The sequence below is a fragment of the Solenopsis invicta genome, chromosome 5, assembly GCF_016802725.1.
Source record: "Solenopsis invicta isolate M01_SB chromosome 5, UNIL_Sinv_3.0, whole genome shotgun sequence".
NCBI lineage: Eukaryota > Metazoa > Arthropoda > Insecta > Hymenoptera > Formicidae > Solenopsis > Solenopsis invicta.
The window spans coordinates 938578-951053 of record NC_052668.1 but is presented as its reverse complement, the minus strand read 5'-3'; the positions used below and the strand labels follow the sequence as shown (position 1 = coordinate 951053).

The following is a 12476-nucleotide window of genomic DNA, read 5'->3' as shown; positions in this document are numbered from 1 at the left end:
CCAACAAAATATTGGATCATGAGAAACATAATCCAAACAATTCTACTTTTGACCTCATTGTGAACAACGAAATACACAAACTACAGTCAACTGTTGCAAACGAGTCATGTTGATAGCCTGTACGACATACTAGCGTTATTTGTTCAATTCATTATGTATCTACTTAGAAACAGCGAGCAAGTAAACCATATCGGGTAGCAGGCCATAAAGAGTACATTTACCTTATTTCTTAAACAAAAATCTAAAAATATAAGCTCAGAAACATTAATACAAATTAGGAAGCATTTTCTATCAGATGATATAATAATTGTATAAGTAATATTGTAATGATTGAGTTTTATATGAGTCAATTAAAATACAAAATATTTTCAAGTTAATGTACGTATATGAGGATTGTCAGAAGCTTCTTACTTATAATTAGACGTAAAATGCTTTTTGTCAATTTATACAAATATTTTATGCTGCAAGACGTAATATATAGCGATAATATATAAAGATTAAACTACGTTATTAAGCAATGAATAGATAATGATGTACCTTTTTCCTATTTCATACAGCTTCTACTTATAATCGGTCATATCGATAAATGTGCCGGCTTATACTCACTCTGATTTTATTCTTAAAATTGTATTATAAGAATAATAAGAAACAATAAAGTATAATTAAAACAATTTTAGAACGCTGCAAACATGTAAAATGATCTAATATTATATTACCCAATATTATAGTTACTATAGTTTAAACTACATAATTTGCAAAAGAAAATTGTGAACATTTTATTCTCGCTTTTAAAAAAAATTTGTTTGTAACAGATTTTATTTAGAAAAGAGCTACGGATATATGAATTGTGGGTTTTTATTTCTTCAATTATCTAACAAGAAGCAGATTTTATTAGTATTAATAAAATGCAATGTTTAATTTCCGAGAAAGAAAGAGGTGCCGCTTTAGGAAACTTATATTGGTATTAGTGACACTTTACTCATTTACAAATTTATTATCAGCCTTCTACATCGTTATAATAAAAGACATGCAAATAAATATAATCCAAAACAATTCCGTAGAAAAAAAATACTTTTTATGACTTTTTAATCTTTATTGCTGATTGCTATTTGATCACGGAAATATTATGTCATACAATGTAATTTTTTAGTTTGAAATTCAAGTTTTAAAAAGGAACAAAACTTTCTATACAATTTAATTTTCCATACTGCTGTTAAAGTAAATGGTCAACGCTAGAAAAGCTTTACTCCTCTTAAAATTAAATGTATTATTAGAATTTTCAATCTTTGAAAGAAATTCATTGTGAAGATTAAAATTAATAAGTGTCTCGCGATCAAATATTGAATTTATTACAAGAGAGTTCTGAATTAAACCGTATTAATTCCTATAGACAATTTATTGAACATTTGATTTCGTCAGACATTATCGTTAACCTCTATATAATTTAGAATTCATATTTAATATGCATATTAATATGTATACTTGAAAATCTTTCTTCCTATAAATTTTTGAAAAAAATCTAAAATATTTTTAATTTTGTTAATCAGTACATAAGTTTCATCATATCGATAAAACTATCATTAGGTTGTATTAAATTTGTATTCAGCAACTTGAAATCTTTTTAAGCTTGAATAAATTATTGGAAAATATTTTATAAATTGATTGTTTCTCTCTAATTAATTAATTCTACTTATTCTCTAATTTTGGACTTGTGTTTAATAATTTGCTAACCCTTAATAATACTTTTGACCCCTTATATTACTTTTTTTACTTATGATTCGGTAAATTATTTTTCTCCATGGCTTTGTTTCACTAGGTAGTAGATTGAATATTTAATCAAGAAAATCGTATTAATTTTCATCTTCACAACTCTTTCTGAGAATTGAAAGTTCTTATAACGGGCTTAACTTTATTAAAATAGAATAAAATCTTTCCTACACGCTATAGTTGTGACATAATTAAGTATGCTAAAATTGCTTTCTGTTTCAACTTTAATCTCAAATTTCTCAGTATTGTAATTTCGAGGACCAGAATTATATTTTATTTCATAAATCCTTTTAATTCGGAAAAAAAGCTATTTTTTATTGAACGTACATTTTTAAAATATAAAGTTAGAAAGAAGTGCAAATTAATTTTTTTATTTATGTTGGGGTTATAGAATAGACAGAATTATATTCACATCTGCGCAATCTTTATTAAATGATTTTTTTCGAATTTTTCTGTCCTCGTTGTTCTCTTACGGAAAATTTGCGTAGATTTCTTTCTATTAATTATTCTCTCAATTCCCAGATTTTCCTAACCCGAAAGAAGAAAAATATGAACGACGAAAAATACGAGTAGAATTACTTTTGTCATTGGCTTATATGAAAAAAACTAACATTGGAATTAATTACTTAAAATATCATTCGACCTTATATTGAAAGTATAGTCAGTTATATAAATTATGCTAATTTATTTTCAATTTTTATGTTTTGATTTACCTGATTAAAAATTTAAATAAATAAATCAAGAAATTTAATTAAGGAAATTGTAGAAAAGGTCTTTTCTTCATAATTTTCGAATAAATTCTTTACTTAAATTAAAATATAAAATTTAATCACGACAAAAAGAACAATGAGTAAAGTAAAATACACCGATTTCAGCACTCGGAATGGCAAAGCAAAAGGATACATTTCCTTGCACTTTTTAAGACACTAATTCTGATTCTGACTTTTAAAAAATTTTATTAAAAAATTAGCATACGAAGCTGTCTCCGTGATCCAATGTTTATTTTTTGCTGCTTTCCTATTCCAACTCCGTGATAGGTGCCTGATAATGTTTTTGAAAGAGTTTTTAAGCTTTAAAAAATCTAAAAAAGTTTTGGTACATTCTTCCAACAATCCAAAATATGATTTCACAATTGATCCAAAACATTTTTCATTGTTTTTGTACGTGTCCAAATATGAAGCAGAATCGGCAAAATTCGCAATTTGATGTTGCAATAAAAAAAGTTATAACCTTTTTTATGCATAAAAAAGACCTTTATAGCTTCAAATAATAGAAGGCTAGTTTTTTTGAGAAAAAGTGTAATCGTACTTATTACATGTTGCCAAAAGCTTACAATAATAAATAATAATGTTAAATGCCATAGTCAAGATTTCAAAAATAATTCCGTTGATAATATTGTTGTTTTTAATAGATATTAATAATTTTTTCAATTTTTTTATTAAGCAAAAATTGAACTATTAAAGATGACAGCATGGAATGTAAAAATATATTTTTTTATTAAAATTAACATTTATAATATGTTGATACGTACATTTTATTTTATTTTTTTTTAATTGTTATATTAAAATTACATTATTTTTACATTATTTGTTTATAAATTGTGTTATTGTAACACTAAAAAATGTGTTAAACTACCAATTTAACACAAAATATTAAATAATATAATCACATTATATTAAATTAGCACTTGATACGTTAAGAATTTAATACAAAAATTTTAACAAGGAGTGCTTTTAACATAAATATGAAATGGTTTTTACTGCTAGAAGAAAGTATTAGCCAGTATTAGCATGGGTCTCATCTCTTAAAGCGACACTTTCTTATTTCTCTGAAACTAAACATTGTACTTTATTAATATTGGAAACCTCTGCTTAAATATTAAAAAAGTCAAAATCCATTTATATTCTTGGCTTTTTTCTATATAAAACCTGTTAAAAACCAATTCTTTAAAAACAAAAATAAAATTTACACAAATTTCTTTTGCACATTGCACAGTTTAAACAATAATACTATAATATTATATCATTTTACATATTTGTAGCGTTCTAAAACCGTTTTATTTTTCTCTTCTTTATTTTTTTTATAAACTGATTTTAAAGATAAAATCAGCCTATAGTGTAAACTGCTACTGTTGATAAGGTAACTGTAAAATAGTAAAAACTATACAGGGTAAAATAAAATATACAGCATATTAGAACTATCCATTAAGTTAGTGACCTAACCTAACCTAATCTAATGTTTGTACATTATCGCCTTACATGTTGCGTTTTGCGGAGCAGGTAAGATATTTATATAAATCAACAAATTGTTTCACGCATTGAAATAAAAGGCTTCTAAGAATTGTCATATACACCAACTTGTAATATTTTGTCTAGATAACACATATGAAAGGGAGAAAAAAGGAAATTTCAGCATTAATACTGTCTACTATATTGGTTTTGGAGCTCATTTCTTTTGCACCAGACGTTCATTTTTACACACGTTACAAAAAACTTAATTAGTAAAAAATTCGAAACAATTTTATAAAAACTATTACATCATCTGATAAATGACACTTTTTAATTTGTTTTTATATTTTTAAAGTTTAGGTTTTGTTTAGGAAATAAAATCAATAAATAAAGTAGTACGTCGCTATTCTTCTATATATGAAAATTTTATTTCAAGTTGTAAAAATTTGGCCTTAAAACATTTTACAATGATACGTAATTTTTATTAAGTAGAATTTTTCTTACTTTTAATATTTGACAGATTATCAAGAGTTATCTCGAGTTTTATCATCACCCATATATGGTAAAATGTAATAAAAGATCTATTCGTGATAGATATTTAATATCTTCATGTGCTAATTTTACTTTCCCGACAAATTATAAATTTGTGAACGTCAGAACCAGATTTAGCAACTCAAAAAATACAAATAAAAAAATACCCGTTTTTACTTGCCACTCCTAGAACAAATATTCAAGATCGGAATCGGAATGTAAAATACTCTGCTTTCAGCTGTCGGTGATGGACAAGAAGCTGGATCAATTGGTGTACGTGCTGAACGCGGTAGCGCATAAGCAACAGATACCCCTACGCAGTATAGAGGACGACGTGTAACATAGAACTCCCGGCGAGCTCGTGCAATTCGCTTTACAAGCAGCCACGGTCCCACAGATCCTGCCTCGCGTTACCATAACTACAGTGACGCAGAATATGTTCAGCGAGGGTTCTTAACGTGGAAGATGATGGCACGCGTCCGATATTGATGTCTCGAACATGTAACAAACGCTATAATATTTGTACTTTCCGGACATGTTTGGGACTGCTCGACCCCACTCGACCCTCAAGAGAGAGACTGCTGAATCGGGAGACGTGGCTGGGTTTCGTGGCATCGAAGATATATCGCCACTAGTACTGGCAACTCCGGCGATCTTTGTAATTCTATTGCGGCGTTGTGTGCGCAATGGGATTACAGAAATCGCCGGAAAATTACGAAGATCGTCGTTGTGATGACATTTCGTAAATAAAAACAAAATATCACAGGATAATCGCTGGCGATATCGAAGACAGAGAGCGCGAGGGTCGATTAATGACGTATCCCTTCGCGCTCTTCTTGATCCCGTGGAGGTTGACCCTGTCGTCGAGAGGAAAGAAAGGATCTCGACTCCGTTCCGTCTTTTCATTTCGCCGAAAGAAAATGGATAAATGCCAATGGGAACATCACTCGGGCCAACTAGAAGTAATAAGGAGGAAACAATAATCAACACTGAACTTCCTAGAGCAGATTTTAATTAAACCCATGCTGGTCGTTCCGTCGATCGGCTGATCGTTCGTTCGTCAAACGGCGGAACCGCTCGTCGACGGTCCCGAAAAGATTCCAACGATTCTGCAGGGCTCGCGACTTCACGAAATTGTGGGTTCCGCCGTTTTCTTCTCGATCCTCGAACACGGAAGTGGCGCCCCCGCGAAAGTAGAACCCATAGTTTTACTCCGTCACTCGCGGAGTGTTTTTCCAGTTTCGATTTCGCCAGCGCAAGCTCTCTTGATTCATTTGTATCCCGACTTAATTCTTCGGCCTAGCACAAATGTAGATACTTCGAGATAAGCCCGCTTCAAGCTCGCATTGTACAAATTCTCCATCCTCTTTTCTCTTTCTTCTTTTGCGGCATTGCCCGATCGCACTTGCCTGCAGCGCCTGTTCCTGAAGAGAATTACGTCTAAAGTAGAACTTAGGTGCTCCGTGCTGTTTCGTGAAATCCGCGATATGCAATATGTACGTGTCCGTAATATATATTAGTCTTCGATACACGCGTGAAAATGAAAATTTAAACGAATTATAAGGACACAGGTATTCGGAGATGAGACGAAAGGGATGTGTATATATATCGCGCGTGGCGGCGCGTCACTCTCGCATACAAGTACAATTTATATTTTATATGTACATTACTTACGGAACATTATAAGAGTCGGAGACGTGCATCACGCGATCTTGAATCCGCGCGACTCACAACATTATAAAGGTTTGTTCGCGTCGCATGCTCCAAGAGCACTTGGATCACTGGATAGAACTAATGCTGTGATTGGTGACAAAAGTGATCCAAGCGATCCAAGTGCTCTTGGAGCATGCGACGCGAACAAACCTTAAAGTTTTCTTATTTAGAATTAATGGGAATATATATACATTTAGACGGATCAAAACAACTCCTAGCTTTATGAATTTTCTGTGGAAAAATGAAAAGAGACAGAGACGTGTTTATTATAAATATCAAACTTTTTTTCATTTGGTAATTAAATTTTATTAAGAAACAAGTTAAAATTGCGTCGCCCTTTACGTCATGTTTAAAAAAAAATGATGTTTACATGGGCACTATTACTCCCACGGGATTCATCAAAAAGCAAAATGGTACAAGCCTTGTAAAGTTTAAACATACATCTAGTACTTGACCGGAATTGGAAAAGTTACTCTGTGGAAATAATTACTACTTTATAGAAGTAAGTTACAGTTTTGCCATGGTTGGGAGTAAAATATAATCTGCTTAATATAAATAACGCAATACTGAATAAAAACAAAGGAAAAATACTGCATTTTTCATTAATTACAAGCAAAACGTACAATAATAATAAATTGAAAATAACAAAATAAAATAAAATTTCTAGTCTGAAAAAGTTCTTGGAAATTTAAAAAAAAAAGGTCATTTCCAGATTTTTCTTACCATATTTTTTTCGGTTTTTTTTTCTTTTAAGATAATGACGTTTTTATTATTTTTTACACGTCAGTGGTTTCAAGTTTCTTTTACATCTAAGAACTCTAATACGTATGTAATGCATCAATAAAATCCGTCATTATCACACGCTGTCATATTTGTTTAGAAAAGAGAACAGAAAAAAAACATGGCTTCCTTCAATTTATTTTTTCAGAAAGTTATAAACACTATTCTCAATTCTGTGCTCGACATGATCATTATTTGAAATATTGAAATTTGAACAAAATAGGTAGTTAAAGCGCTTTTTTATTATAAATTTTACTGCTTTTTTTTTTTATTGCGACAGCAATCGTTAAAGCTTTGTTAAAAAAATCTTCTGTTAAACACTAATTTCAGCTTTTGGTGTTTAAAGAAAATTATGTGAAATTGTAAATTCATTGGTTACGTGTCGTTTTTAAAATACAAACGATTTTTTGAAAACACGATTTAAAAGAACTTGTATAGCGATCGAATAGCTATTTTACACGATTTTTTAGTAAAATTTAAATATCAATTAGAAAAAAAATATAATCTTTATAATGGAATAAACATTACTTCACTATCTCTTTTCATTTTCCCCCAAAAGTTAGATCCTAGGCCTGTCTAGAGTTTCTAAAGTAAGAGTCTGGACAGTCTTGTCATCCATCCTATTAGTGCCGACAAAATATGGCGGAACCAATAAAGTATCTCGAATTAATACTTTGCTCGCGGTATTATTCAAATGATAAGTAAAACAATAGGGATACAAATTTGTTTTTAACTGTTTTATTTGTGTAAAAATATAAAAATACAAAAATACAAAGAATAGCATTTTAAAAATTATGATTAAAAATTAATAATTAAGTTAATATTATTTAATAATGGCATATTTACGCTATGTTTTCTGATTTTAATTGTTTTTAACTGTTTTATTTGTGTAAAAATATAAAAATACAAAAATACGAACAATATAATTTTAAAAATTATGATTAAAAATTAATAATTAAGGTAATATTATTTAATAATGGCAATTTAGCTATATTTTCTATCCATAGTGCCTTCCAAGTCTCGTATGACGGGAAATTTTTTATCAAAAAAACCTTTCTCCGTACAATTAGAACAATTAGGTACACAGCAGCCAGGTATTTCCTACAAAATTTATGTAACTTATAATGAACATTAAATACAATATTAAAGGTTAGGAATTGTGATTTTTATGAGCATGCGTTATATCTTTTATATTATAATATTTTTTTTCTACATACATATCTTACTTTATTTTATATAACATTATAACTTATTTGATTTAATTATTAATGTTGTTTTTATATCACAATATCTACACACGTAAATACACGTTACCACAGTTTTTGTTTAATGCAACGCCATACTTTATCGAACTAGATAGTATGTCTAGACTCTTATTTTAGGGACTCTAAACCCGTCTAGATGTATACATCCTCTTCTTGAAGCCACAAACCGCGATGCGGCACAGAACTCTCAAAGATAAGCAATCTAATAGTTTTTCGTTAAATTAGATTGAACAAAGATGACTTAAGTGAGAACGATCGAATGAGGATCGAACTGATACGAATGTTAGTCGCAATTCTTTATGATTTCTCGACTGCCAAAGATCTATAAGCAGGCAATACGACGTTAATAAGTTCTGGGGCAGGTTCGCGTCGCTTCACGACTGGCGGCTTTTCGCGTCGATCGATTAAAGTACGGCCAGTCTTTCGCGGGTGGGAGATCGTTCTTTATCTAGGCGGATCTATCGCACTTTATATATCTATCACCTCTTATATACATATTATTATGTACATATATACAGTGAGAGTAGAGTTAGGGCGACTTTCTTAAAACGAGCGGCTTCTAAGAGTATTTTTAATCACACAGAGAGACATATATTATATGCATACATATATATTATATATATGTATATACGTAGGTATATAAATATATATATAAATATATACATATAGGTGTAGGGTCCAAAATTATACACATTTTACAAGACTTTCTCTTGAACCAAAACACCACACTTTACTGCTGCAATGGACGTGGTGCTTGATTTGAGCCGATCAATTCAGCTGTACATACACGTGTTTAAGCCGATCAAGCACACTCGGTGTTACGTGCATATTGTGCGTCTATTTGGTTTTTACGCGCGCGAACCAAGTTACAACTTGTCTCTACTGAAATACGTACATTTATAATAATACTGGAACGCGCACGAGTCAGAGGATTTGAGGGATTTTCCACCAAATTTGTTTTCTTAATTATCATTATCACGGGAAATTTTTCTGGAAAGGACAAAAATTTCCCTAAACTTTTTATCTGCTCAAAAAAAAACCTTATGATAACAACAAAATGTGTATTTAAAGGGGAAAAGGGAACTTCCAATCTGACAGGAGTGCCAGTTTCGTGATTCGGCGAAGATAATCTTCAGTAACAACTTCATCTCTTTTTTAATACAATCCGGACACAAGTTTCTATGTAATATGTATTTGCTGGGTGTTCGTTGGGTTTTCACGAGATCGTATGATTCTCACTGCAGTCTATCAGGCGAACGACGCTCTCGAATCACTTTTTAACAAAGGATTGTTTGGCTGTGCGCATTCCAGTATTATTATACTTCAGTGCCTGTCCCCACACTTGTTTTTATACCGTTTAATTTGTCTTGTGTCGTGCCAGTTCCCATTCGTATTTTTCATGCCGGGTATACATATGTGTATGTAAGAACTGTACAAAATAATTTATTACCTACGTCGAATGCTCAATTGTTCTTGAATCAAGCACAACTTCTATCGATTATAATAAAATGATAGTCAAGAGTCGATGATTTTGAAAAGTAAACAGAATTAAACGGTCGTACCACTTAAAAAGTAAATACTGTATACGAAACTTGACGTTTTCTCGACCAAACATAAGCGTTCCTCTATTTTTCGACAATCACAATGGATACTCGAGAGATGAATACTCCTCCGATTTTGATAACAATTAGCACTTTTGACATTTTTACACGGCCCGCTCCGTGAAACTTGATCACTTTTTACGGGACTGATTCTCGCGACGATTTGACTATCAGTTTATTATAAGCGTATATCTCATCGAAAAATATGCGAAGAAAGTGCACTGGAAAAAAAAAAAATGTAAGCAAAATACTCTGTAAAACACGCTTTAGCCTATACGTGCGTATGAGCACAATCTACGGTGCCTCTCACTTAACTTATTCCACCTTAACACGATCGAGTAACAAAAACTTGCGGTAACATATAGATTATAAATGATAGATATATAGAGAATATCGATGCGATGCAACTTGTAGCTTTCGCGGTACGCACGACGGCGCAGTGACTAAGACCTTCTCATTTATCTGCTAATCGTTTCATATTGATACGCAGTAAAAAAATATCTTTTTTGCGTTGAAACAGATCCATGTTCAAATTTTCATGTTAAATTTTCGACATATCCGATTATTAATTTACACAATGCGACGATGTTCAAATATTTCGTTTTAAATTGATATTCAACGTTTCTTAAACGTTAAAATAACAATTTACTTATTATAGTAAATGAACAAGTAACATAAAAATAACGTAATTTTTGAAACATAAATTTTAAGATAAATGAATAAAATGTACAGATACTCCCTACTTACGAGTTTCCGGATTTGCGACTATTGACTAAAAATTAATTAGTAGATTATAACGAAATTGATTAAGCACTTACTAACGAGTAATCCAAATTAAATAATTTTATAACATTATTATTATATTAAGGGTTATGTTTTTAAAAAACAATAGCAATTCTTTTTAAATACATTATTTGTTTATCTACGTTTAATCTAAATATTCTATAATATCAAACATATATTATAATGTCCAATTATTTATAATAAATTTAAAATAACAAGTGCATTAAGAATTATAATCGTAAAAAAATTTGTCATTTCCTAGGAAACCATAATTATTAGTAATAATAAAGTAATTATTTTAATATTTTATTCAAATGGAATAAAAATGCTATTCAACTTACGACAAACTCGATTTATAACCAAAATTTTGAAATGTACACTTAAAATTGTTTTAATTTTAAATGGTGTTTAGATTTAAATCATTAAAAGCTGTTAAAGATTTCATTTTTAAATGTTTTTGCATTTTAAATATAAATACCGTTTAAAACTAAATTATTTTTAAGTATCTAAAAACGAAAACAGAAACCATACATTTTAATATCTTGAAATTAAACTCTTTTTTTTTTAGTGTAACTCTATCGTTAGTAGAGGTATACCTGTACGTCAACGTATTATGAATAACGAGTTACTCTTGCTGAAGAAACATGCTTTTCCACAACTTGTTTCCAAATTTTATCAAAGTATTATATTTTCTGTGTTAATCTCTTACATGGTATTTGCGACTCTCTAACATATTTATCTTGTATTGAATTAATATAAAAATTTGGATGAACTTTCTGGGACAGATGAAATGCGTTAAATTTAATACAAAATTTTTTACTGTGTAACTTTATTAATTTTGTTATCTTTGAATTTCGGGAAACGACCATGACTTTCCAAATTTCCACTTTTATTCTTCGTCAACTTCACTTTTTCAAGCGGCTTAAATAGATAATGGGAAATTCTTTGCGCGCATGTAAAGAGACTTAGCGAGTACCGTTAAGAAAAAGAGCACGTGCACGATAAAGAAATTTAAGTACTATACAATCATGAATAGATAGAGGTGGTTATCATTATAGAAGTAGAAATAATCAATAAACGTCATTGACGTGGCGCTTACATAAAAATCGAATTTCTTTTCGCGAATTACATAATAATGATTCTCGATGTAAACAATTTAGTCAACGAAGTATGTAAAATAAGTTGATGAATTCCGTTTATAGTTACGTAAAAATCAGTGATATTCTATAACCTCGCGTTCTAGTATCGTTACATAAATTATTTCGATAATTATCATGCCGATTCATTATTGTATATACGACTTGGGAAAAGGCGATCGATCCTGTATAGTGTATAGTGTATAAATCAAAAATGTAGAAAGACGTTTGGGAAAAAAATGGTCCATATATAATCATATATAAACACAGAGTTGGGGAAATTAATTGAAAAATTAAATGTTAAATAATAAAGTTTTGGAGTGAGGAAAATCTTATAAATATAATAATTGCAAACATCAACATTATTAAAATGATCATCAATTTAATATTGTGATATTATTATTTTGAGTCGATTAAAGAATTACGTTTCAAGACCGAAACTAACGGCGCACAATTTGAAAAACAAGAAAGTATGTATGAAATCACATATGAAATAATATTTGAGCACTAAAATCTGCACTATGACTATTGATCTTTTTTTCAGTTTTAACTTTTTTATTGATTTTATACAATTCATGGAAATGTGTATTAATAATAAAGTTAAAAAATTAATTTTTTTTTAATTTAACTTAGATAATTTAAAATTAGTTGATTTTTAATTTTAAATAGTTA

General features: G+C 29.9%; 1 protein-coding gene across 8 annotated transcripts in view; it reads left to right on the top strand.

Annotated features, from left to right (window-relative positions):
* Positions 1–11452, top strand: part of LOC105202915 (potassium voltage-gated channel subfamily KQT member 1) — a 91270-nt gene extending 79818 nt beyond the window's left edge. For all 8 annotated transcript variants that reach the window (XM_039449670.1, XM_039449664.1, XM_039449663.1 and 5 more), the window contains one exon: positions 4765–11452. In XM_039449670.1, the coding sequence (XP_039305604.1) occupies positions 4765–4866 (102 nt within the window). In that variant the 3' untranslated portion in view covers positions 4867–11452. The remainder of the gene's footprint in view (positions 1–4764) is intronic.
* The last annotated feature ends 1024 nt before the right edge of the window (positions 11453–12476 follow it).